This window comes from Macaca thibetana, chromosome 7, assembly GCF_024542745.1.
Source record: "Macaca thibetana thibetana isolate TM-01 chromosome 7, ASM2454274v1, whole genome shotgun sequence".
Lineage (NCBI taxonomy): Eukaryota > Metazoa > Chordata > Mammalia > Primates > Cercopithecidae > Macaca > Macaca thibetana.
The window spans coordinates 42,768,343-42,791,524 of NC_065584.1; the positions used below are offsets into that span (position 1 = coordinate 42,768,343).

At 43.1% G+C, this 23,182-nt stretch overlaps 2 protein-coding genes across 2 annotated transcripts in view; both read right to left on the reverse strand.

Moving 5' to 3' along the window:
- The window catches only part of FNTB (farnesyltransferase, CAAX box, beta), a 77,315-nt gene extending 63,291 nt beyond the window's left edge, over positions 1-14,024 (reverse strand). Inside the window, exon 1 of the mRNA XM_050799279.1 lies at positions 13,480-14,024. Coding sequence (XP_050655236.1) covers positions 13,480-13,623 — 144 coding nt within the window. The 5' untranslated portion in view covers positions 13,624-14,024. The remainder of the gene's footprint in view (positions 1-13,479) is intronic.
- LOC126959764 (peptidyl-prolyl cis-trans isomerase A-like) overlaps positions 1-23,182 on the reverse strand; it is a 399,629-nt gene that overhangs the window by 120,801 nt on the left and 255,646 nt on the right. The window lies entirely within an intron of this gene.

The window sequence follows — 23,182 nt, forward strand, 5'->3', positions numbered from 1 at the left end:
TGATGACTGTGTATTACAGGTCAACTGTTCATAACAATGAATAATTGTCTCTTAAGAACTGGTAATATTCTGGTATATTTCTCTTTTTTTTCTTAACAGGTCCCATGGAGAACTAAGAACTAGTGTATTTTTTAACAGCTTTATTGAGATATAATTCATATACCATTCAACTCACTCATTTAAACTGCACAATCAATGACTTCTAGCATATTCATAGATTTGTGCATCCATTACCATCAATTATAGAACATTTCACTTCCCCGAAAAGTAACCCCACACCTCTTAAGCATCAAATCCAATTTATCATTCTCCCCACTGCTAACCACTAATTTACTTTCTTTGTTTTTGAGATGGAGTCTCACTCTTGCCCAGGCTGGAGTGCAGTGGTGTGATCTCAGCTCATTTCAACCTCTGCCTCCCAAGTTCAAACGATTCTCCTGCCTCAGCCTCCTAAGTAGCTGGGATTACAGGCACCCATGACCATGCCCGGCTAATTTTTTGTATTTTTAGTAGAGACAGGGTTTTGCCACGTTGGCCAGGTTGGTCTTGAACTCCTGACCTCAAGTGATCTGTGCGCACCTTTGCCTCCCAAAGTACTGGGATTACAGGCATGAGTCACCATGCCTGGCCCATTAGTTTACTTTCTATCTCTATAAATTTACCTGTTTGGAATTGTATATAAATGGAATCATAAAAGCTGTGGTCCTTTGTGGCTGGCTTCTTTCACAAACATGTTTTCAAAGCTCATCTATGCTGTAGCATGTACCAGTACTCCGTTTCTTTTTATTCACATTATTTCACCAAATAATATTCCATTGTGTAGATATATCACATTTCGTTTACCAGTTTATCAGCTGGTGGACATTTTGGCTGTTTCCATTTTGGCTATTAGGAATAATGCTGCTATGAATCACAGAAACCATTCCCCTTACTCAAGAAACAGGTTCTCCAGAAACTAAGCTAAACTTGTTTGAAATGTAAATTCTCAGGTATTCTCAGCAGAGACCTACTTAGCGGGCGGGGTCCACTCGACTTCTTTTCACAAGTCCTCCAGTGGATTCTGATGCAAAGCTAATGTTTGTGAACACTGTCAGAATCAAAATGGAGTCATCTGTGTTTAAAAATCCTGACAAATAAAGCCGGGGACAGCTATGAAGAGAGGGTTCTCATGCATCAATACCTGATTAACAAAAACTATCCCAAAAGGTTCTGCAAAAACCACAACCCTGCACAAAGGTCATCACAACCTTACACAAAAAATATTTCCACGAGGACATCTGTCTAGCAATTAATTGCCTGTCCAATCTCAGACTGGTCACACTCGTTACTGATCCTTGTAGCCAATAATAATCATCTTAAAAGAATTATATAATCCTCTTTATTCCTTGAAAAACCTTTGTCTTCCTTTACCTCCTTGAATATGCACATAGTTTACTGTGGCACAAAGATTCCCATTGCAATACACTATTCCCAAATAAGTGTCATGTTCTTTTAGAGAGCCTCTCTCTGTTAATTTAGGTTGAAAGTTTGATAAAACAAGGTTTTTTTTTTTTTTTTTTTTTTTTTTTTTTTTTTTGAGGAGTCTTGCTCTGTGGCCCAGACTGAAGTGCAGTGGCTCCGCCTCCCAGGTTTACGCCATTCTCCTGCCTCAGCCTCCCGAGTAGCTGGGACTACAGGCGCCTGCCACTTCGCCCGGCTAGTTTTTTGTATTTTTTAGTAGAGACGGGGTTTCACCGTGTTAACCAGGATGGTCTCAATCTCCTGACCTCGTGATCTGCCCGTCTCGGCCTCCCAAAGTGCTGGGATTACAGGCTTGAGCCACCGCGCCCGGCCAAAACGAGGTTTTTATTAGTGGCAATGGCCACTAAATTTCAGCTCAGAGGTTGATGCGTAAAGTTTTACCTCAAATAGTACTTTCTTCATTCATAATTAATTAAAAAAACAGTAACGTACTTTTCTTCTCAACTAGTAAAGGATAAACAAAGATAACAAACCTTTTCAAATGTTTAACAAACAAAAATTTATCCAAATAACCTAACATTTTGAATGTTCAGAAGACCAGAATATGCCACCTCAAAACATGACTGTAGGAGACCAGAATGTCTTCCCATGATAGGCTTCTTTGGCATAAGGATTATTTTGAGAAACAGCAGACAAAGGAAAAGCTCTGAAAACAGAGTAGAAGTTACCCCATTTGTAAGGGAAAATTACATCTATAAAAGGAAATCTCCATTTGCCTCTCTTTCTGTACCAGGAAGACAAGGATGACTCTAAGCCACTAGGAACTCTTACCAATGGAGAGGGCACCAGGCATGCCTAAATCTGCATAACAAATCTTATCCTTGTTTACTGTGCTTTTCCTGGTCACCTCCCCATTCCGAGCCTCCCCAACATCCTTCTTCGTTTCAGCTGAACATGGTAGTTAAACCTGAAGTCTATGCCACCTCTTTGAGATTTACTCATTTTGTAATCGCCCAACGGGTTCTTCCTGCTTGCTGCACAGACAAAACCAATTCACTGAGACCATAGCCTTGCAATAAAGAAAGACTTTAACTGACATGCAGCTGCCCACACCATGCTGGAGACAGAGTTATTACTCAAATCAATTTTCCCGAAGGTTTGGAGGTTTTTCAAGGATGGTTTGGTGGGCAGAGGGTTAGGGAATGGGAATGTTGGTTGGTTGGGGATGAAATCATAGGGGTGTGGAAGGAAGATGGTCCTCCTGCACTGACTCAGCCTCTGGGTGGGGCCACAGGACCTGTTTGTGTGGAGTCAGCCAGTCAGAAACGCAAAATCTGAAAAGACATCCCAAACGGCCAATCTTAGGTTCTGCAATTGGGATGTTATCTACAGGGGTAATTGAGAAAGCTCTAAATCTTGTGACCTCCAGAATAATCGCTGGTTATCCTTTACACCTACATCTCAGCAGAAATCAGGACCCTCTCACAATCCTAAAGGGAGATTGTCTTTGCAAAATTATGACCATAAGAGAAATCTGACAAGACTCCAACCAATCAAGCAAGACTTCGTTTCTACTTTTTTTTAATGTGAAATGAAAAAAGGCAAAATGACAGTGTGACAATTTATGTGAATTTTTAAAAACATGCACAAATCCAGTTGTTTATGAATGCATAAAAGGATTAAAAGTGAAGTGGAAGGATGCACACACAACTCATGATAACGGCTGCTTCTGGAACAGGTGAGAGGCACACTGAACTAGGGATAGGGTTAAAGGAGGCTTTGGCTATATTTCTAATTGCTTTCTTTTTTTTTTTTTTTTTTTTTTTTTTTTTTTTTTTGACGGAGTATGGCTCTGTCGCCCAGGCTGGAGTGCAGTGGCCGGATCTCAGCTCACTGCAAGCTCCGCCTCCCGGGTTCACGCCATTCTCCGGCCTCAGCCTCCCGAGTAGCTGGGACTACAGGCGCCCGCCACCTCGCCCGGCTAGTTTTTTGTATTTCTTAATAGAGACGGGGTTTCACCGTGTTAGCCAGGATGGTTTCGATCTCCTGACCTCGTGATCCGCCCGTCTCGGCCTCCCAAAGTGCTGGGATTACAGGCTTGAGCCACCGCGCCCGGCCTCTAATTGCTTTCTTTTAAACAAAAAAGATGTTAGCAACTGGTAATTCTCAGTTACAGAAAAATGGCTGTTAATTACATTATCATACTTTTGTTAACCATAAATTCCTTAAAAAAAAAAAAAAAGGAAAAGGATTTCAAAGTGCTTAGTTTTATGATGCCTCATCCCCCACACCTACATAGATAGGCAGGTCACAACATACGCAGAAGCTGTGTTCTCAAAGTTCATTGGTTTTTAGACCTTATTCGTTTTCCCATCAACAGAACGTTATACCTGTTAGGTTCCAAGGCCAGCCCTCGCAGTATTTAATGTATAACCTAACAAATGTTAAGCCTACCAGTACCTTTCTCACCTTCTCTAATCATGAGATAACTAATCACTCAGGATATGGCAAAGAGGGAACACAAGAGTTGAGTTTACCCCTGCTTCTGATAGGGCACAGGCCAGATGTTTCTTTTCTTTTCTTTCTTACTTTCTCTCTCCTCTGTTTCTTTCTTATAATAGAGATGGACTTCACCCTGTTGCACAGGCTGGTCTCAAATTCCTGGCCTCAAGCAGTTCTCCTGCCTAAGCCTCCCAAAGTGCTGGGATTACAGGCATGAGCCACTGTGCCCAGCCCAGCCTTGGTTGTTTCTTTTCTTTTTTCTTCTTCTTTATTCTTTTTTTTTTTTTTTTTGAGACAGAGTTTTGCTTTTGTCGCGCAAGCTGGAGTGCAATGGCATGATCTCAGCTCACTGCAACCTCCACCTCCTAGGTTCAAGTGATTCTCCTGCCTCAGCCTCCTGAGTAGCTGGGACTACAGATACCTGCCACCAAGCCTGGCTAATTTTTGTATTTTCAGTAGAGACAGGGTTTCACCAAGTTGGCCAGGCTGGACTGGAACTCTTGACCTCAGGTGATTCACGTGCCTCAGCCTCCCAAAGTGCAGGGATTACAGATATGAGCCACTGCACATGGCCCCAGGCTAGGTGTTTCTATGTACAGAATATTTTCAAGTTGTTGGTCAGGCTTTATACCTACATATATATACATACATACATATATATGCACACGTGTATATAATATATAATATATAATATATACATGTATAATATACACATATCTTTAAAATATATAATATAAACTAAGTATGTATCAATTTATAAACTATACACATATATATGACATAAACTAATGATATAAGGATGTTTTGGTCAACAGTGGACCAAATATTCCACGGTAGTCCCGTAAGACTATGATGGAGCTGAAAAATCCCTACGGCCTAGTAATACAGCCTTCATAATGTAGCACAAAGCACTACTCACATGCCTGTGGTGACGGCTGGTGTAAACAAACCTACTGCACTGCCAGTGTTATAAAAGTATAACACATACAATTATGTACAGTACATAACACTTGATAACAATAATAAACTACATTACTAATTTATATATTTACTATACTATACTTTATATTATTTTAGAGTGTATCTCTACTTATTAAAAAAATAAACTATAAAACAGCCTTAGGCAGGTCCTTCAGGAGGAATTCCTGCAGAAGGCACTGTTATCCTAGGAGATGACAGCTCCATCCTATTATTGTCCCTGAAGGCCTTCCAGTGGGAGGAGATGTGGAGATGGAAGGCAGTGACACTGACTATCCTGACCCTGTGTAGGTCCAGGCTAATGTGTGCGTTTGTGTCTCAGTTTTTAACAAAAAAGTTTAAAAGGTAAAAAGAAAGTGAAAAAATTTAAAAGGAGAAAACCGCTTACAGAATAAGAATATACAGAAAATATTTTTGTACGGCAGTACAATGTGCTTGTGTTTTAAACTGTTATCACAAAAGAGTCAAAAAGCTGTAAAAAAATTTTTAAGTTTATAAAGTAAATAACTTACAGTACGCTAAGTTTATTATTGCAAGAAAAAAGCGCATGAATAAATTTAGTGTAGCTGAAGCATACCGTGTTTATTTTTCATAATGTCTGTTCAGTAAGCGTACAGTATTTATAAAGTCTGTAGTAGCGTACACTCATATCCTAGGCCTTCACATCCACTCACCGCTCACTCACTCACTCACCCAGAGCAACTTCCAGTCCCGCAAGCGCCATTCATGCTGAGTTCCCTAGATAGGTCTACCATTTTTATCTTTTATAACGTATTTTTAGTTTACCTTTTCTATATTTAGATATGTTTAGATACAAAAATATTTACCATTGTGTTCCAATTGCCTGCAGTATTTAGTACAGTAACATGCTGTATAGGTTTGCAGCCCAGGAGCAACAGGCTATACCTTATAGCCTAGGTGTGTAGTAGGCTATGCCATCTACATGTGTTAAGTACACTCTATGATGTTCACACGATAAGGAAATTTCCTACTGACAATGTATTTCTACTGTTATTAAGTGATATATAACTATATGTATATTAGTTTGTATTGTTTGATGATGGAGAGATTGTGTTAAACTCTAGGGGCCAGGGATCAAGTAACTGTACTAGAGTCCCCAAGACTTAGGTGCCATGGCAACAAATAAAAGAAGAGCTAACCAAAAGGCTGCATTCTCGACAGCTCTGTTTAAAAGATATTTCATGGCCAGGTGCGGTGGCTCACGCCTGTAATCCCAGCACTTTAGGAGGCCGAGGCGGGAGGATTACGAGGTCGGGAGATGGAGACCATCTTGGCTAACACGGTGAAACCCCGTCTCTACTAAAGAATACAAAAAATTAGCCGGGCGTAGTGGCGGGTGCCTGTAGTCCCAGCTACTCGGGAGGCTGAAGCAGGAGAATGGCGTGAACCCAGGAGGCGGAGCCTGCAGTGAGCCGAGATCGCACCACTGTACTCCAGCCCGGGCGACAGAGCAAGACTGTCTCCAAAAAAAAAAAAAAAAAAAAAAGATATTTCATGGAGTTTTTCATTTAATCAATAGAAATTCAATCAATAGGCCAGGCATGGTAGCTCAACGCCTGTAATCCCAGCACTTTGGGAGGTGGAAGCGGGTGGATCATTTGAGGTCAGGAGTCTGAGACCAGCCTGGCCAACATGGTGAAACGCCATCTTTACCAAAATACAAAAATTAGCCGGGCGTGGTGGCACATGCCTGTAATCCCAGGTACTCGGGAGCCTGAGGCAGGAGAATCACTTGAACCCGGGAGGCAGAGGTTACGATGAGCGGAGATTGCGCCACTGCACTCTAGCCTGGGCAAGGAGAGTGAAACTCTGTCTCAAAAAAAAAAAAAAAAAAAAGAGAAAGAAATCCAATCAATAAAAGCAGAGAATAGTTTCCATTCAGTAAGTGGTAAACAACAACTAATGCATTTGGCACTTTCTCTTTCAGAGCTTCTATCTAAAGCTAATCTCAGGAGGTACCAACTTTCATACCAGGCACTATCACTTCCCTGCTTCCTAAATCTCCCTCCTATCCCAGAGACAGACTGTTTCAGAAAGTAGATTTGCTGCCTATGATTCACGTCATTGAAGCTACTGTAAAAGAGTCATTAATATATGAAATACAAGGCAAGACTTTTCAAAAAAAACTATCCCTCAGAAAATACAAGTCACTTTATATTCAAATACTTACAAAGTACTTCTTGCTGTAGGAAGTTTTTCAATTTATTTGTTTTAAATATGAAGTACCAGCTGGGGATGACACAATAGCCTAAAACCACCTCAGTTAAGGTGTGGTTTGGGATGCTTTGGCTAATGGTAATCAGTGAAACGAGATAAAGTAAACACAAATTTAGTAATTATTCCTGGAGATATAAACTCACACTTTCATGTGCAAACTGCCATTGTAAGGCCAGCCTTTTATTTTGTTTATTCATTTTTTACTTTTTTTTAGACACAGAGTCTCACACTGTTGCCCAGGCTGTCTGGAATTTGTGGGCTTAAGCTAACCACCCACCTGGCCTTCCAAAGTGCCAGGATTACAGGTATCAGTCACCATGCCTGGCCAGTAAACCAACGTTTTAAAGATCATTTTAGTCAGCGCGGTGGCTCATGCCTGTAATCCTAGCACTTTGGGAGCCCAAGGCAGGCGGATAGCTTAAGTTCAGGACCAGCCTGGGCAACACAGCGAAACCCTGTCTCTACAAAACAATACAAAAAGTAGCCGAACATGGTAGCGCACGCCAGTAGTTCCAGCTACTCAAGAGGCTGAGGTGGGAGGATCACTTGAGCCTGGAAATTTGCTGCAGTGAGCTATGATCATGCCACTGCACTCCAGCCTAGGCAAGAGTGAGACCCTGTCTTTAAAAAAAAGGAGACCATTTGAAAAAGTAATAAAGTGGTTAAGTTGCAGTGACCACAAATATATACCAACTGGACATATTGTAAAAAAAAAAAAAAAAAAAAAAATTCTAGGCTCACGTCTGTAATCCCAACACTTTGGTAAGCCAAGGCTGCAGTGAATGGTGACTGCATCACCACACTCCAGCCTGGGCGACAAAGTGAGACACTGCCTTAAAAAAAAAGTCTAATGTTATGCAAGTGGATACTTGTAACTTGGAATAAACTATTCAGTGGTAACACCTTATTCATATTCAAAAAGGATGTATCTCAAGAACTGAACATGTGGTCCGGAAATCCATATTGGCTGACTCAAAAAGTGGCTCCAGTGATGATTAAAAATAGTGAAGTCAAAGATGCATGTGAAGAGTCTGAAAAGATACATTTTATAAATAAGAGGAGGAGGAAAACCAGCATTTCTAAATTAGTGTTACTTTACAAAGTAGGTGATTTTAAGTAGGTATATGGACCCAAATTTAAATGTAAATTATGTAAGCAGGTCTTTTTCACTTATATACCTAAAGGTACATGTATTTTAAACTTAACCAAAAACAACCTTTTGGACTTTTTAATGGGGAAATTTGATATGCAGGATTACTTTACACTTGGGCAATATTGAATTTCAATAAAATAAAATGGATTCAGAAAGCTAGCCAACTGACCACTTAACCAAGTAGAGGACCGGTTCCTTCTATCAGAGGCATAAAAAATGGGGAAGTTTTATCATATTTAGTGATTTGTTCCACCTCTGTTTACTAATATTTTGGATCCTATAAGCTGAAACAAGTCAACAGCAGAAGGTCAGGATTCTGTTCCACTGCTCCCTCCTTAGGATATGTGGTGGCCCACTGCCTAAACCTGAAGCCAGCACATCACCTGCCTCTCAACACCCTGATGGGGGCCCACCTGCCCATCTCACCTCATTTCCTACCACGTCCAACCTGCACCCACCATTCCTGGTAAGCCGTCTTACTGCCCCCAGTCAAGCCTGAGCCTTCCCTCAAAACAGCTCCCCCTCCTAGAATGGCTGCCCCGAACTCTAATTTTTACAGCCCTACCCAGTTCCACGTTCTCCATGAAGTCATCCTGACCACCTCAGCCCACACAGATGGCTTTTCAACTCCCTAAAATCCTCGTGCAAAGCAGTCATAATTTAGCACTCTGTGACTGCCTATTTTTTTGAGATGGAGTCTTGCTCTGTCACCCAGGCTTCAGTGCAATGGTGCAATCTCGGCTCACTGCAACTTCCGCCTCCCAGGTTCAAGAGATTCACCTGCCTCAGCGTCCTGAGTAGCTGGGATTACAGGTGTGCACCACCACGCCTAGCTAATTTTTGTATTTTTTTAGTAGAGATGGGGTTTCACTATGTTGGCTAGCCTAGTCTCAAACTCCTGACCTCCAGTGATCCGCCTGCCTCAGCCTCCCAAAGTGCCAGGATTACAGGAGTGAGCCACCGCACTCGGCCTTCCAGCATATTCTTTTTCATCTAAGATAAAAGAATTTTGAGGGCAGGGATCAGGACTAATAATTCTCTAATATTCCCCTCAGAGTTCAAGTTACTTGATGGACAATGAACCATGCCAATGGTTCAATGACACCATGCCATTTCAAGTGGAGGATGCTTTTGCCTCTGTTCAAAGACAAACTAAAAGAAAAACAGTAGTATCTTTTGTAAACACCTGTTTTTGGCAAGGCTGTTACCTCTGAGACTATCAGTATTAACCTACTGGCCTGAATCAGAGTGTTTGCAATGGGATGATTCCAGATGGCACAATAAGGCAGGCAGGCACTAACAATACAACCACGTCTTGTTCTCTAGTGTCACGAAAGGCCCTCCCTGCATCTGCATTAACAAAATAGCTTAGCAAGGTAGAGACCCTCATAAAAATATCCAGAGCTGACCATTTCTCATTACCTCTACTACCGTCACTGTGAGCTAAGCCACTGTCACCTCTCCCAGGATACTGCAATAGCCTCCTAACTGGTTTCCTTGCATCCACCCTCACTCCCCACCATCTACTCTTGACAGTAACCTAAATGAGTCTGTTAAAATGCTAGTCAGATGTGTCACTCCCCTGCTGAAAACCCTCTGATCATGGATCAGTCTAAGTCCTGGCAGGAAACAGATGGCACAAAGTGGGTGATTTGAGGAGAGTTTATAAAGGAACTATTTACAAAGATGTGGGCAGGTGTAGGGAAACCACAAGAGAAAATGCAGTATCTGGAGCTGGTAAATTAGGGGTACCTGAACTCCTCATAGACCTGAAGGTGTGAAGAATGGAGAGGGAGGGAGACAGAGAGCTCAGAGAAGGCACGTGACAGGAAATGTGACCCTAAGACTAAGGAAACCCCAGCCCACACAAGCCTGCAGGAGGGAAGAAATACAACGGTCTCATTCTTCTCCTTCTCAGCCACCCCCAGCAATACTTCCCATGGCCTGCAGTCATAAAGCAAGGAAACCTGTCAGCGCAGGGCCCCCTCCTGGGGCACATCTACAGAGCAGGCTGGAAAAAGGCCAAGTGAATGTGGGGCAGTAAATGGCAGGTATACAGCCAAGTGGCTCCCCATCTCAGTCAGGATATTTTAAAGTACTTCCAAGGGCCAGTGAGGCCCTACATGATCCGACCCATCTCCTATTCTCTGGTTTGCTAAGCCCCCGTGCTCACCAGGCATTCTGCTGCCTTGGTCCTTTGTGCTTGCTGCTTTCTCTGCCCAGAATACTCTCGCACCAGATTCATGATGGCTTCCTCCCTCATCTGAGACTTCAGGTCTCAGATCACATGTGTTGTCACAGAGGGTTCCCCTTACCACCTTATATGAAGACATCCCTTGCTCCCACCCCACCCATTCCTGACACACCCTATCCCCTCTATCCCAAGGTGTTACTCTCCACAGCACTTCTAATTAACATTTTATATTGAGATAGCTATAGATATTATCTCTTTTAATTGACTGCTTCATTGGCCTAGAAACAGTTTTATAAAGGCATCAACTTGGCCTCTTTTGTTCAACGACTTATGCCAAGTGTCTAGAACAGTACCTGGCTTGTAGAAGGCGCTCAAGTATTTGCTGAATGAATAAAAATCAACGAATGGAACAGAGGACTCACAGCTAAGGACTCCTTCCACTATTTATAGGTTTAACTCCTATTACCAAATTATTGCTTAACAAATAAACTGAGTCTTCTGATAATCAGATAGGAAGCAGGTAACAAGCATGTAATTTTTTTTTTTTTAATTTAAAAAGTTTTTGTCTTAAATAGACATGGGGTCTTGCTATGTTGCCCAGGCCAGTACCAAAATCAGTATAGTCGTTTTTTGTTTTAAGAGACAGGGTTTTACTTTGTTGCCCAGTACAGTGGCTCGATCATGGCTCATCTGTGAACTCCTGGGCTCAAATGATCCTCCCACCTCAGCCTCCCAAGTAGCTAGGACTACAGGTGCATACCACCACGCCCAGCTATATATATATTTTTTTCTTTTTTTGGTAGAGACAGGGTCTTGTTATGTTGCCCAAGTTGGTCTCCTGGGCTCAGGTGATCTCACCTTGAACTCCCAACATGCTGGGATTACAGGTGTCAGTCATCAATTTGTTTTTACTGGCAATGGCACAAAATTGAGCTATTAGTAAATGGAAGCTTTAGTCAAAACTGAAAGAGTAATAGTATATCCTCTGTAAATAACTTCTCCTAACAAGGTTGTTACTTTTGATGAATGTATCATCATTAACCTACCAACGTGGTAGGTCTCTAAACCTCAGTCTTCTCATCCATAAAAAGTGTAAGGATTGAATGATACCATGTGTGGAGAGCATTTAGCACTGTGCTGAGACTTAATAAATGGTCACTAAGATGATTATTAAAACAGTGAGGCAGCCACAAAAATGAGATACAACATTATCTTCCTACTACCTGAAAGCGTTCATCCTAGACTCTAATAATGTGTGCTGGAATAACAACGCGAAAAAGAAATATAAGATTCTTTACTGTCTGCCATACCGTTGGGTCTAGATTTGAAAGATGCTTGCACCACGCATAGTGGCTCATGACTGTAATCCCAGCACCCTGGGAGGCCAAGGAGGGCAGATCACTTGAGGTCAGGAGTTCAAGACCAGCCTGGCCACACAGTGAAATCTGTCTCTACTAAAATACAAAAATTAGCCAGGCGTGTTGGTGGGTGCCTGTAGTCCCATCTACTCTGGAGGCTAAGGCAGGGGAATCGCTTGAACCTGGGAGGCGGAGGTTGCATTGCAGTAAGCCGAGATCGTGCCACCACATCCCAGTCTGGTGACAGGGCGAGACCCCGTCTCGAAAAAAAAAAGGGCAATCTGACAGTCTATGGTCAGATATTAAATAAAACACTTGACCCGAATCACTCAGCAATCCATCATTTAGGACTTCTGCAAAAATCCTCCAGGTTTTTCATCAGTGGGAAATTTCTTTACAATCTTTTGCAGTCAGCCTTCCCTGGGACACACTGGTAGGCAACCCAACCAGGAGAGTTAGCTAGTTTCAAGAGGTGAGGATTTCCTTTACTCCCCTAAATTCCATAAGTTTAAATCTCCAGTTAAAATATTCTCCCTGCTACTTTGTGAATCATCATGTATCAAGCCTTTGTTTCTGTTATAAATTTATAATTCTAGTCATAACTGTACAATATAACAACTATTGTTACTAATTTTGCCAAAGTACAGGCTTCCAACTTCAAGTATGAAATACAAAACAGGTCTCGCCAAGGTGAAGCCTGGAGACTGACCTCACTAAGAGATCTTATTTCAGTAAGAAGCAGGATGTTCATTTATTAGTGTTAAGAATCATCCTAACCACTTCTCCTACCGACAGATGGATACACAGTTCCACATAACAATCTTGGGAACAATTCCAATCAGGGAATAAATAGAAAAACAAAACTATGGTTTTGGGCATATGAATCATTCCCCAAACACTTTTCTAAATGATAGGTTCGATCCTACTTCTAGGCCTTAGGGAATGATTAGTAGTCCAAAATCCATACTTTCTGTTAGAGCACTTTCCAAACTCTGTTTTCCTGCCTGTCCCCACAGGGGCTATTTCCTTGTACTTCCATCGTTTAATATTGTGTCCGACACGTAGTTGGTGCTCAAGTGGCTGAATGACTACCAAAATGCCCACCCACGAGGCAGGCCCCCAAACCTGGCACTGCAGGTCAAAAATCAAACAGATCGTGAAACGGCATGACAGCGGCCTGGCCCTTCTCTCCTCTCTGCCTCCAGAAGCTGAGAGCAGGTTGGGAAAAGTGCACTGTGCACCCCAGAACCTCCCGAAGTACTGGCAGAACGGAGTGGGCTATCCGACCCGCCTGGGCTGCCTCTGTTCTCCAGACGTACAACACGATTCTCCTCGTTCTTTAGGGCAGAAGGGACCCGGCTACTGCCCACTCCTCCAAGCCCAACCTTGAAACGACCCTTCCCCAACCTGGCCGCGCAAACGCTCCACGACGAAGCCCAAGCCTGGGCGCCCGGAGCTTCCCAGAGGGAAGGCGCCCCGGTGCGCTGTGGGAGTCGTAGTTCCCCGGTGAGTTCCGCACCCGGGCGGCCCTGCGAACGGGACTCCCGCTCCCAGAACACCCCGCGCGGGTGCCTCGCCCAGTCCTGCCACCTCACCTGTTCTATGGACGTGACTGTTTCCACCGAGTCGTCCTGCAACCGCTCTCGCGCGTGCTCGGGCCTCAGACTGTACAGCGGCTCTGACCAGACGGGGGAGGAAGATGGAGGGCAATAGTAGGTGAAAGAACTCGGAGAAGCCATGATCAGGAGAGCAGCGGACAGTGTGTAGGACTCAGCTTCGTTAAGCAACAACGCGCATTGAAACTCGAGCGGGCTAAGGCGCTACGGCGAGCGGATAGAGGCAAAAAGATTTTGAACGCGAATCTCTCCTCCCACCTACAAGTCTTTAGAGTGAGTACTGAGATGCTGCCGCCCGCCGTTGGGCAGAGGCGCTGCTGCAAGAGCTCAGAGTCCTGAAGCGCAAGGGTGTCTACATCCGAATTTCATTTCAGAGAGATGGCGTAGGACGCCTCGGTTTGTTATGCAAATTGTTAAAAAGAACTTTAACATTCTGCTAATTCTCACTTAATTGTAATGCAGTTGCTTGCAGTTTCAGGTGCCCAAGAACCCAATGAATGTAAGTTTGAAAGCATTTCTGACAGCTCTACTGATTGCCTCAGTCACGCTATTACTAATAGAATTATTGTGCACCTTGGGGTACTTGACAGCCTCCCAGGAGAAGGCAGCAGCTGCTCAAACGTGCAAGGACGCCGTCTCAGTAATTCAGTGATGGAGGGAGGGGGGCATTATGATTTTCTCCTACCTCTTGGAGGTTACATTGCAGTAGCAAGAACTGAAATGCAGTAGAAGGAACAAGGATAAGTGAAACAGTCAGTCAGTCCGCAGATTTTTACGGAACACCTGCTATGTGTCAGGCATTGTGCTAGGTCCTAGGAATACAAAAGTGAACAAAACAAAGTCCCTGCCCTTGGGAACCTTACATTCTAAGAAAATCGACAGAATTGAATGTATCCAACGCAATAAATGTATGAAGTCTTGTGATAAATGATATGAAGGAAAATAGCAGGGTCTATGAAAGAGACTAAAGGGGTAGGAAACTAATTGAATTGTATGGTCAGGCCAAGCCTCTCTAAGTGACCTTTCATTTGAGATCCGAAGGATGACGAGGAGTCATCCAGAAGAACAGTATGGGAAAGAACTCCTGAGAAGGAAGAAACAGCAACTTTTAGAAGACATGTGCTGGGCACAGTGGCTCATGCCTGTAATCCCAGCACTTCGGGAGGCTGAGGCAGGAAGATCACTTGAGGAGTTAGAACATCCTGGGCAACATAGCAAGACCTCATCTCTATTAAATATCAAAAAAATTAACTGGGCGTGGTGGCGCATGCCTGTAGTCCCAGCTACTCAGCAGGCTAAGGTGGGAGGATCCCTTGAGCCCAGGAAGTCGAGGCTGCAGTGAGCTATGATTGTGCCACTGCACTCCAACCTGAGTGGCAGAGCGGGACCCTGTTTCAAAAAACAAAACAACAAAAACAAAAACCATAGGCTCAAGTGACCCTCCTGCCTCAGCCTCCTGAGTATTATTTTAGGGCATGCATCAAAAGTACTACACCAAAAATTATAATACCAAGATATTAAACTGGGGGAGTTGTATGTAGGAGGTTATAGAAGGTATGTTAATAACAGACATTCCGGGTACACTTGGAGACAAGCTTCATGCTCAGAGCATTTTACTCTGTTCCCACTCCATTCCATGTCACATGTCTAGGATACAGGGATTATAGACCAGAGTGACATTTGACAACCATCCATTCCCCTGTTCTCAGTCTCTGGTAGTAAATAGAAGCAGTCAGAAAAAATGTCACAGATGAAGCTGGGCTGGCTTAAAGACCTCAGGTAGATGAACACTACCACTGTGTCCATTTTAGTGGTACTATTGCTGAACTAAGACCTAGAGGCACCAGAATGTTACCAAATCTGGAAATAAGGGGACTGTATGGGTTAGGACCCATGGATATGGCTGCACAGTGTGAAATGGTCCCATTACATTGAGCCCTCTATTGGCATCTTATTGTGTTTCCCTTAGTTATATTTTGGGAAAAAATGGTCTGATAAGGTCAGAGTCATATCTAAGGATTCAGCCTTTGTCACAAAGAGTTTCTTTGCAGGAGAACTGGAAACTTTATGCTTCAATCCTGAAGACTGTGCTATTGAAAGAATAGCTGGGACAGTTTTGTGACAAATTGTTGCATCTGTCAGGTGCACCTAGAGCAATTGCAAATTGTATTTTAGAAATAAAAATTCATTTCTGAAATTTAGTCTCCTCTGCAGTGGGATCCAAAAGATGTGAATAGGAACATGGGCAAGAGTCTCCTGCAGGAGAGTGTGTTCTCATCCAATTAATGTTTATTGAGTACAGGGTAAGTGCTGGGCACTGAGCTAACTGCTAAGGAGACAGCAGTGAACAAGCCAGACACAGTCTCTGCCATTATGGGTCTTATGATTTACCAGAAAAAACTTTAAACAATAATGACGGAATTGACTCTTTCATGACAGTTGAGAGAAATGGGATGAGGCAGAAAGAAGTATGGAGTGTTGTGAGGTTGCATGACAGGGGGACCCTAAGGTAGCCTGGAAGGCTTGAAAAGACTCCCATGAGGAAGTGAGTTAATTAATCTAGGGGATGGGAACATCCCAGGCAGAGGAAACCCAGTGACAACCCCAAATCAAGTGAAACCAGTAATGAAAAATATGTGGGGTTTGTACTCCATGTAAGCATCGAGAAGACTTGGATCAAGTAGCCCACTAGTTGTCCCTCCTCTTGGTTTAATAAAACCACTCATTCAAGAAGCAGAATGAACATAAATAATGGTACTATAGAGAATGATATATTTAGAGAGGAAACTCTTAGTCATGATAATAGCAACTCCAGCTTGGACTGCAGATGGTTTATGTTTATTTTACTCAAATGCCTGATAATCTTTTCTAAATTAAACTGATCGCGTTTCTTTAAAAATAATATTAAATGTGGACCGTGCTATTTTATACTTTTAAGAGCAAGAAAAAGAAAAAAAGTAATGGTCTAAATGAACCACTAGAGGTCGCTTCTGACCCTGGAGTGCGCTTAGGGAGTACGTTTTAAAACTGCTCTCGTATTTTAGTAGAGACGGGATTTCACCGTGTTAGCCAGGATGGTCTCCATCTCCTGACCTCGTGATCCGCCCGCCTCGGCCTCCCAAAGTGCTGGGATTACAGGCGTGAGCTACCGCGCCTGGCCATGGTAGGGTGGCGGGGGGTGCATTTCTAACCCTCTTGATTCCACTCCTTCTCCAGCTACCTCCCCATGACTCATTGGCAGAGACCCTTGAAAGAGTTGCTGCTACTAATGTCTCCAGGTCCTCTCTTCCAACTCTCTCAAGCACGTTCTAATCTGGCTTTCCAATCGGTTCCTATCAACTCTCCAGTAAACTCCACATAGCCAAATCCAAGGGCCAGGTCTCAGTCCTGATCTCAAGTCTTCCTTCTTGACTTCCCAGCAATATTTGCACAGTTGATCATTTCCCTTCTTGAAACCCATTGTCCTTGTGGTGCCTCACACTAGTTTTCCACCTTCCTTGCCTTGCTTATATCTTGGATACCTTAGCTTGGGGTACCCCCAGGATTCAGTTCTCAGACCTCTTATCTGTCTTCACTCACTTCCCTGTCAGCTCAGGCAGTCTCAGTGTTTTAAATAACACCCGTAGGTTGAAAACTCCCTAATTTGTATCTCCAACCTGGATCTCTCCTGAACTCCAGAGTTCATGTCTAATGTCTATTTGCATTTCCACTTAGATCTCCAATAGGCATCTCAAACTTAACATATCCACAACAGAGCTGCTGGTCTTCCCTTCCAAACCAGTGCACTCAGTCTTGCCCACCTCTGTTATGATAACTCCATCCTTCCAGTTACTCCAAATACCTTGGAATCATTCTTGCTGCCTCTCTTTTTCTTACTACTTTTAAGTTCTGTTCTAAATATATCTAGCATCTGATCACTGCTTACCAATCCCACTGCCAGTGTCCTGGTCCAAGCCACCATCATCTGTTACTTGGATTCGTACACTAATCTCTTAACCGTTCTCCCTGTTTTCACTCTTGTCCCCCTGTACCCTAATGCAAACTTGCTATAGTCTGAATGTTTAGGTGCCACCAGTATTCATATGTTGAAACCGAATCCCCAATGTGAAGGTGTTTGAAGGTGGAGCCTTTGGTAGGTGCTTGGGTCATGGGGGCAAAGTTGTCATGAATGGAATTCATGTCCTTATAAAAGAGACCCCAAAGAGCTCCCTCACTCCTTCTACCATATAAGGACACATAGAGAAGGCATCACCTATGAACCAGAAAGCAGGCCCTCACAAGACACCAAATCTGCAGGTGCCTTGATGTTGAACTTTATTTCTGTTGCTTACAAGGTACCCAGTGTGTGGGATTCGGTTCTAGCAGCCTCAAAGGTCTAAGATAAAATGAAAAAGCCAGACTGAACTTTTAAAAATGTAAGCAAAGCCACCCCTTCACTCAGAGCCCTCTTCTCATCTCAAAGTCAGGGTGGCCTGGAGGACCCCAGTCACCTCTCTGGCCCCTTCCCTTTGCACCCTCCAGCTTGCTCCCTGCCTCAACGCTGGCCTCCCTGCTGTTCTGTGTACACCTCTCCTGCTGCAGCCTCGGAGCACTGATGCTTGTGTTGCCTCCCCCTGCAGAGCTCTGCCCCAGACATAGACATGGCTTGCCCTTGCTTCTTATAGTTTTTGCTCAAATTCTTTTTTTCTTTTTCTTTTTCTATAATTTCTTTTTTCTGAAAAATTGTATAGCAATGGGTTCTCCCTGTGTTCCCCAGGCTGGTCTCAAACTGCTAGAATCAAGCAGTCCTCCCACATCAGCCTCCCAAAGTGCTGGGATTACAGGCATGAGCCACAACGCCTGGCCCAAATTCTTTAGTCTAACCCAAATTTCCCTTTTCTTGAGGTCTCTCCTGACCTCCCCATGTAAAATGGAAGTGCCACCCCCTTTGGTGATAGCTTAATCCCACTCCCCTGCTTTATTTTTCTCATTGCCAGATCAGATACTTTATATTTTGTGTATTGATTTGTTTACTATCTGTCTTCCTCCACCAAAATGTAAGCTTTATGGGGCAGGGATTTTTTTTTTTTTTTGGTCTGTTTTATTCATTGCTGTACTCCCTGACATAATAGACATTGAATAAGTTAAATGGTTCAAATGATTTCCAGTCATTGTAATGAACATTTGAGTGCTTGTTTGTGTAACATAATTGTAGATGATAATGACAATGAACATAATACTAGCCTTATCCTTCAAGAACTCACTATCTAATAACTACAGAGACCATGTAAATATAAATGAGTATAAAATAAATGTGTAAATATAAATAAATCTATTAAGTAGATAAGATTTAAAATGAAAACTATATATAAATGATAAAAACATAAAATAAGACATAATACATACACAGAATATATTCCCCAAGAATGTATTCTCTTGCAGTGGGAATGTAGCTGAAGGAGTAATTCATTCTAATCTATTTAATGAAGATGGCCTTTTATGTATAATATTTGTGTTTAGTAACATTTGTAGGAGACTAGTCTGAAGTAATCATTTTAAATAATTATATTGAAATTTAGAAATTGTGAAATGTATTTTTAAAGTTTTCTGTATCACACAAAAGGAAATATAAAAAGCTTCCAATCATAAAAAACAAAAAGAATAGCTTTCTAAATGTAGTACAATGATATTATTGCACAAAGAACAGCTGTGAGCTTCTCAGAAGTCAAATCATCAATGCTACATGCCTGCATTATTTTATTGTGTTGTATATTGATATGAAATAAATTACATTATATATTATTAATCATTACATATACTCTATTACTGAAAACCTGTGCAAAAATATTGACTCACAGTCCTGTTTTGGGTTTATCATGGTGAATATTTTACCAGCAGATACAAAATGGAAGCCAACTAAATAACATTGTTCACCTTGAAAACTCTAAGAAATGATTTTTTATTTGGCTGGGCATGGTGGCTCATGCCTGTAATCCCAGCACTTTGGGAGGCCGAGGCAGGCGGATCACAAGGTCAAGAGATCGAGACCATCCTGGCTAACATGGTGAAACCCCGTCTCTACTAAAAATACAAAAATTAGCTGGGCATGGTGGCAGGCACCTGTAGTCCCAGCTACTCTGGAGGCTGAGGCAGGAGAATCACTTGAACCTGGGAGGTGGAGGTTGCAGTGAGTCAAAATCACACCACTGCTCTCAAAACAGAGCAAGACTCTGTCTCAAAAAAAAAAGAAAGAAAGAAAAATGTTTTTGAAACTGTTGAGAGGCAATGCCAGAGGTGTACATTGTAAGGCATACCAGTGACTCTCAAGCCTGGCTGTGCACTGGGATCATTGGTGGAGCCTTCGAAAATCCAGATTCTCCCAGGCACCAGCCCAACCAACTAAATCAGAATCTGTGGGGCTGGGGCCCAGGCACATGCATTTTGTCAAAGCTCCACAAGTGATGCTGACTCACAGCTAGGGTTGGAGCCACCTTGAAGCGTCTTTGTATGTGGTGAACATGAGCTGTCCACCAGAGCCTGGCTCCCCTTCCACAGGGAGAGTTGCAGCTGGGAAGTGACTGCTCAGCAGTCTCCTTTGCTTTTAGGTAGAGGCTTGTGACTGGGTGCTGGCCAATAAAAAGTGGAAGACATGATATCTACTACATCTAGACCTGACCCTTTAAAACCTTTCATGCGATCCTCTATTTCCTTGCTTCCCCTCTCCGCCAGCTGAAAGTCAATGCCTGGGGTAGTCCTCCATAATCAAAAGAACATCATGCCACATGTTCTAGAAGTTAAAAACCTCAATTAACAAAGAGGTCTCTTTCAGTGTTTCACCCCACTGCACAAATGGTATCCCTTTGTAGATTCAAAATAATTTTCTGGACAGATTTGGTGACATCTTTTCAATGTATATTATTACTACTACTTTCAAACAATCTTTTTCAAGTCTGATAACTTAGAACTACAGGGTCAACTCTCCCCTCTCCTGTTAACAGAGCCCTTCTTCCCCTGCTGTCTACAAGGCAGTCTTAGAAGGGTCGTAAGTGTATGCTTAGGTAAAAAAGGAGAGCCTGTAAATCCTGATATGTGAGGGACCTGGGGTATGGCGTCTCCTTGCCTTTGGTTGGCAGGCACTCTCTGATTCTTCCTGCAAGGCAGATCTTATAAAGAACAACATCTTGCTTTTAAAGGAGTCCTACAACGGAAGTCCCTTGTTGAAAACAGCAGAGTTTCTGCCACCCTGGGTGCCTAAATGGCTATGGAACAAAGCTACCCTTACTCCCTACTCTTTGCTGTTCATTAGACTTTACATGAGAGGGAAATAAATCTTTATAGTGTGAACCCCTGAGATTTAGGGATTCATCTGTTACAGCAACTAGCATTGCCTTAACTAACACATGCAATGACTCTTTCCTGCATAGATTCCTAACTGTAGATATCTTGTCCCCCAAAACATAACTTTGACAACACAAGTTTGATATGACATATATCGCATAGTTGGGGGTTGCTAGTCATGTCTCTCAATTCTAGTTTCATAAAGGGAAGGATTGCTAATCTGAGGCTTCCCCATCACAAAATTTTCTACTTTGACCATCTGGACCACCTATCAGAGAGTCTCCAAAAAGACACAACTTTTATTTCCCACTCTAAGAGAATGAGATAACTCCTAAAAACTATCTTTGCACAGGAAATCCGATCTGATGAGGCTCCTGGTTTGGTCCTTGCTATGGGCTGAGTTGCGTCTCCCCCAGCACCCTCCCAAATTCATATGTTGAAGTCCTAACCCTTAGTAACTCAGAATGTGGCTATATTTTTGGAGATAGGGCCTTTAAAGGGGTAATTAGGATAAAAACGCGGTCATGTTGGGCCCTAATCCAATTTGACTGGTGTCCTTATAAAAAGAGATTAGGGCCGGGTGCGGGGGCTCTTGCCTGTAATCCCAAGGCTTTGGGAGGCTGAGATGGGAGGATCACGAGGTCAGGAGATCGAGACCATTCTGGCTAACACAGTGAAACTGTGTCTCTACTAAAAATACAAAAAAAATTAGCCGGGCGTGGTTGCGGGCGCCTGTAGTCCCAGCTACTTGGGAGGCTGAGGCAGGAGAATGGTGTGAAACCGGGAGGTGGAGGTTGCAGTAAGCCGAGATCATGCCACTGCACTCCAGCCTGGGTGACAGAGCAAGACTCCATCTCAAAAAGAAAAAGAAGAGATGAGGACATTGATCGGCATAGGTGGAAGACCATGTGAACATGAAGACAGCTATCTACAGCCAAGGAGATACCTCATAAGAAATCAACCCTGTTGACACTTTCATCTCAGACTTCTGACTGCTACAATTGTGAGAAATAAATTCCTGGTGGTTTTTTTGTGTGTGTGTGTTTTGAGACGGAGTCTTGCTCTGTCGCCCAGGCTGGAGTGCAATGGTGTGATCTCGGCTCACTGCAACCTCTGCCTTCCGGGTTCAAGCGATTCTCCTGTCTCATCCTCTCGAGTAGCTGGGATTATAGGCATAAGCCACCATGCCCAGCTAATTTTTGTATTTTTAGTAGAGACAGGGTTTCACCATGTTGGCTGGGCTGGTCTTGAACTCCTGACCTCATGATCCACCCGCCTTGGCCTCCCAAAGTGCTGGGATTATGGGCATGAGCCACCATGCCCGGCCAAATTCCTGTTGTTTAAGCCACCCAGTCTCTGGTACTTTGTTATGGCATCCCTAGAAGACTGATGTAGTCATGAAGGTGGTGGCCAGGACACTGAGGACAACCTCAAATGGTACTGTGGGTCATTTTGTGTCAACATCAATTACCATCAGAATTGTTTCCTGTGGTTCCCAGCCCCCAAATGCACATGTCTCTGATAATTTGCCTTCGCCCCTCTTTCCTTGTCATTTGAGTATATTTTCTCCATTCTCTATTTAGTCAGGGGAAAACAAAGAAAAAGCATGTGAATGGAGGACAGTACTGAGACCATGGTAGGGGGATGTGTCCTGTTTCTTTCAATCACGAGGATGCCAAAATATTCCACTGAGTGACTGAGGTAAGGGGATGGAATTTAGGTATTTCATTTACAAAGACCTGGTTAAAGTGAACTTTGTGGTCTCCACTAGTCTATATGGTTCTTTATTTTTAGACAGAATCTTGTTCTGTCGCCTAGGCTGGAGTGCAGTGGCACAATCTCAGCTCACTACAACCTCTGCTTCCTGGGTTCAAGCGATTCTCCTGCCTCAGACTCCAGAGTAGCTGTGATTACAGGCGTGCACCACCACACCGGCTAATTTTTGTATTTTTAGTAGAGATAGGGTTTTGCCATGTTGGCCAGGCTGTTCTTGAACTCCTCACCTCAGGTAAGCCACCCACCTCGGCTTCCCAAAGTGCTAGGATTACTGGCATAAGCCACCATGCCTGACCATCTATATGATTCCTTTGCTAACGTTGTCCCAAAATCTTAGTTCCTCCATCTCACAAAACATACACAGACATAAAGACACAGAGAAATCTGTACGATGGCTCTGAAACTGACTGAACCCAGATGAGGGTAAGGATGGATATTTGAAGCTTGGGTTTTGGTTTCTAAACTATTCCCCATCTCTCTCTCTCTTTTTTTTTTTTTTTTTTTTTTTTTTTGAGACAGTCTTGCTCTGTTGCCCAGGCTGGAGTGCAGTGGCGCTATCTCGGCTCACTGCAACCTCCGCCTCCCAGGT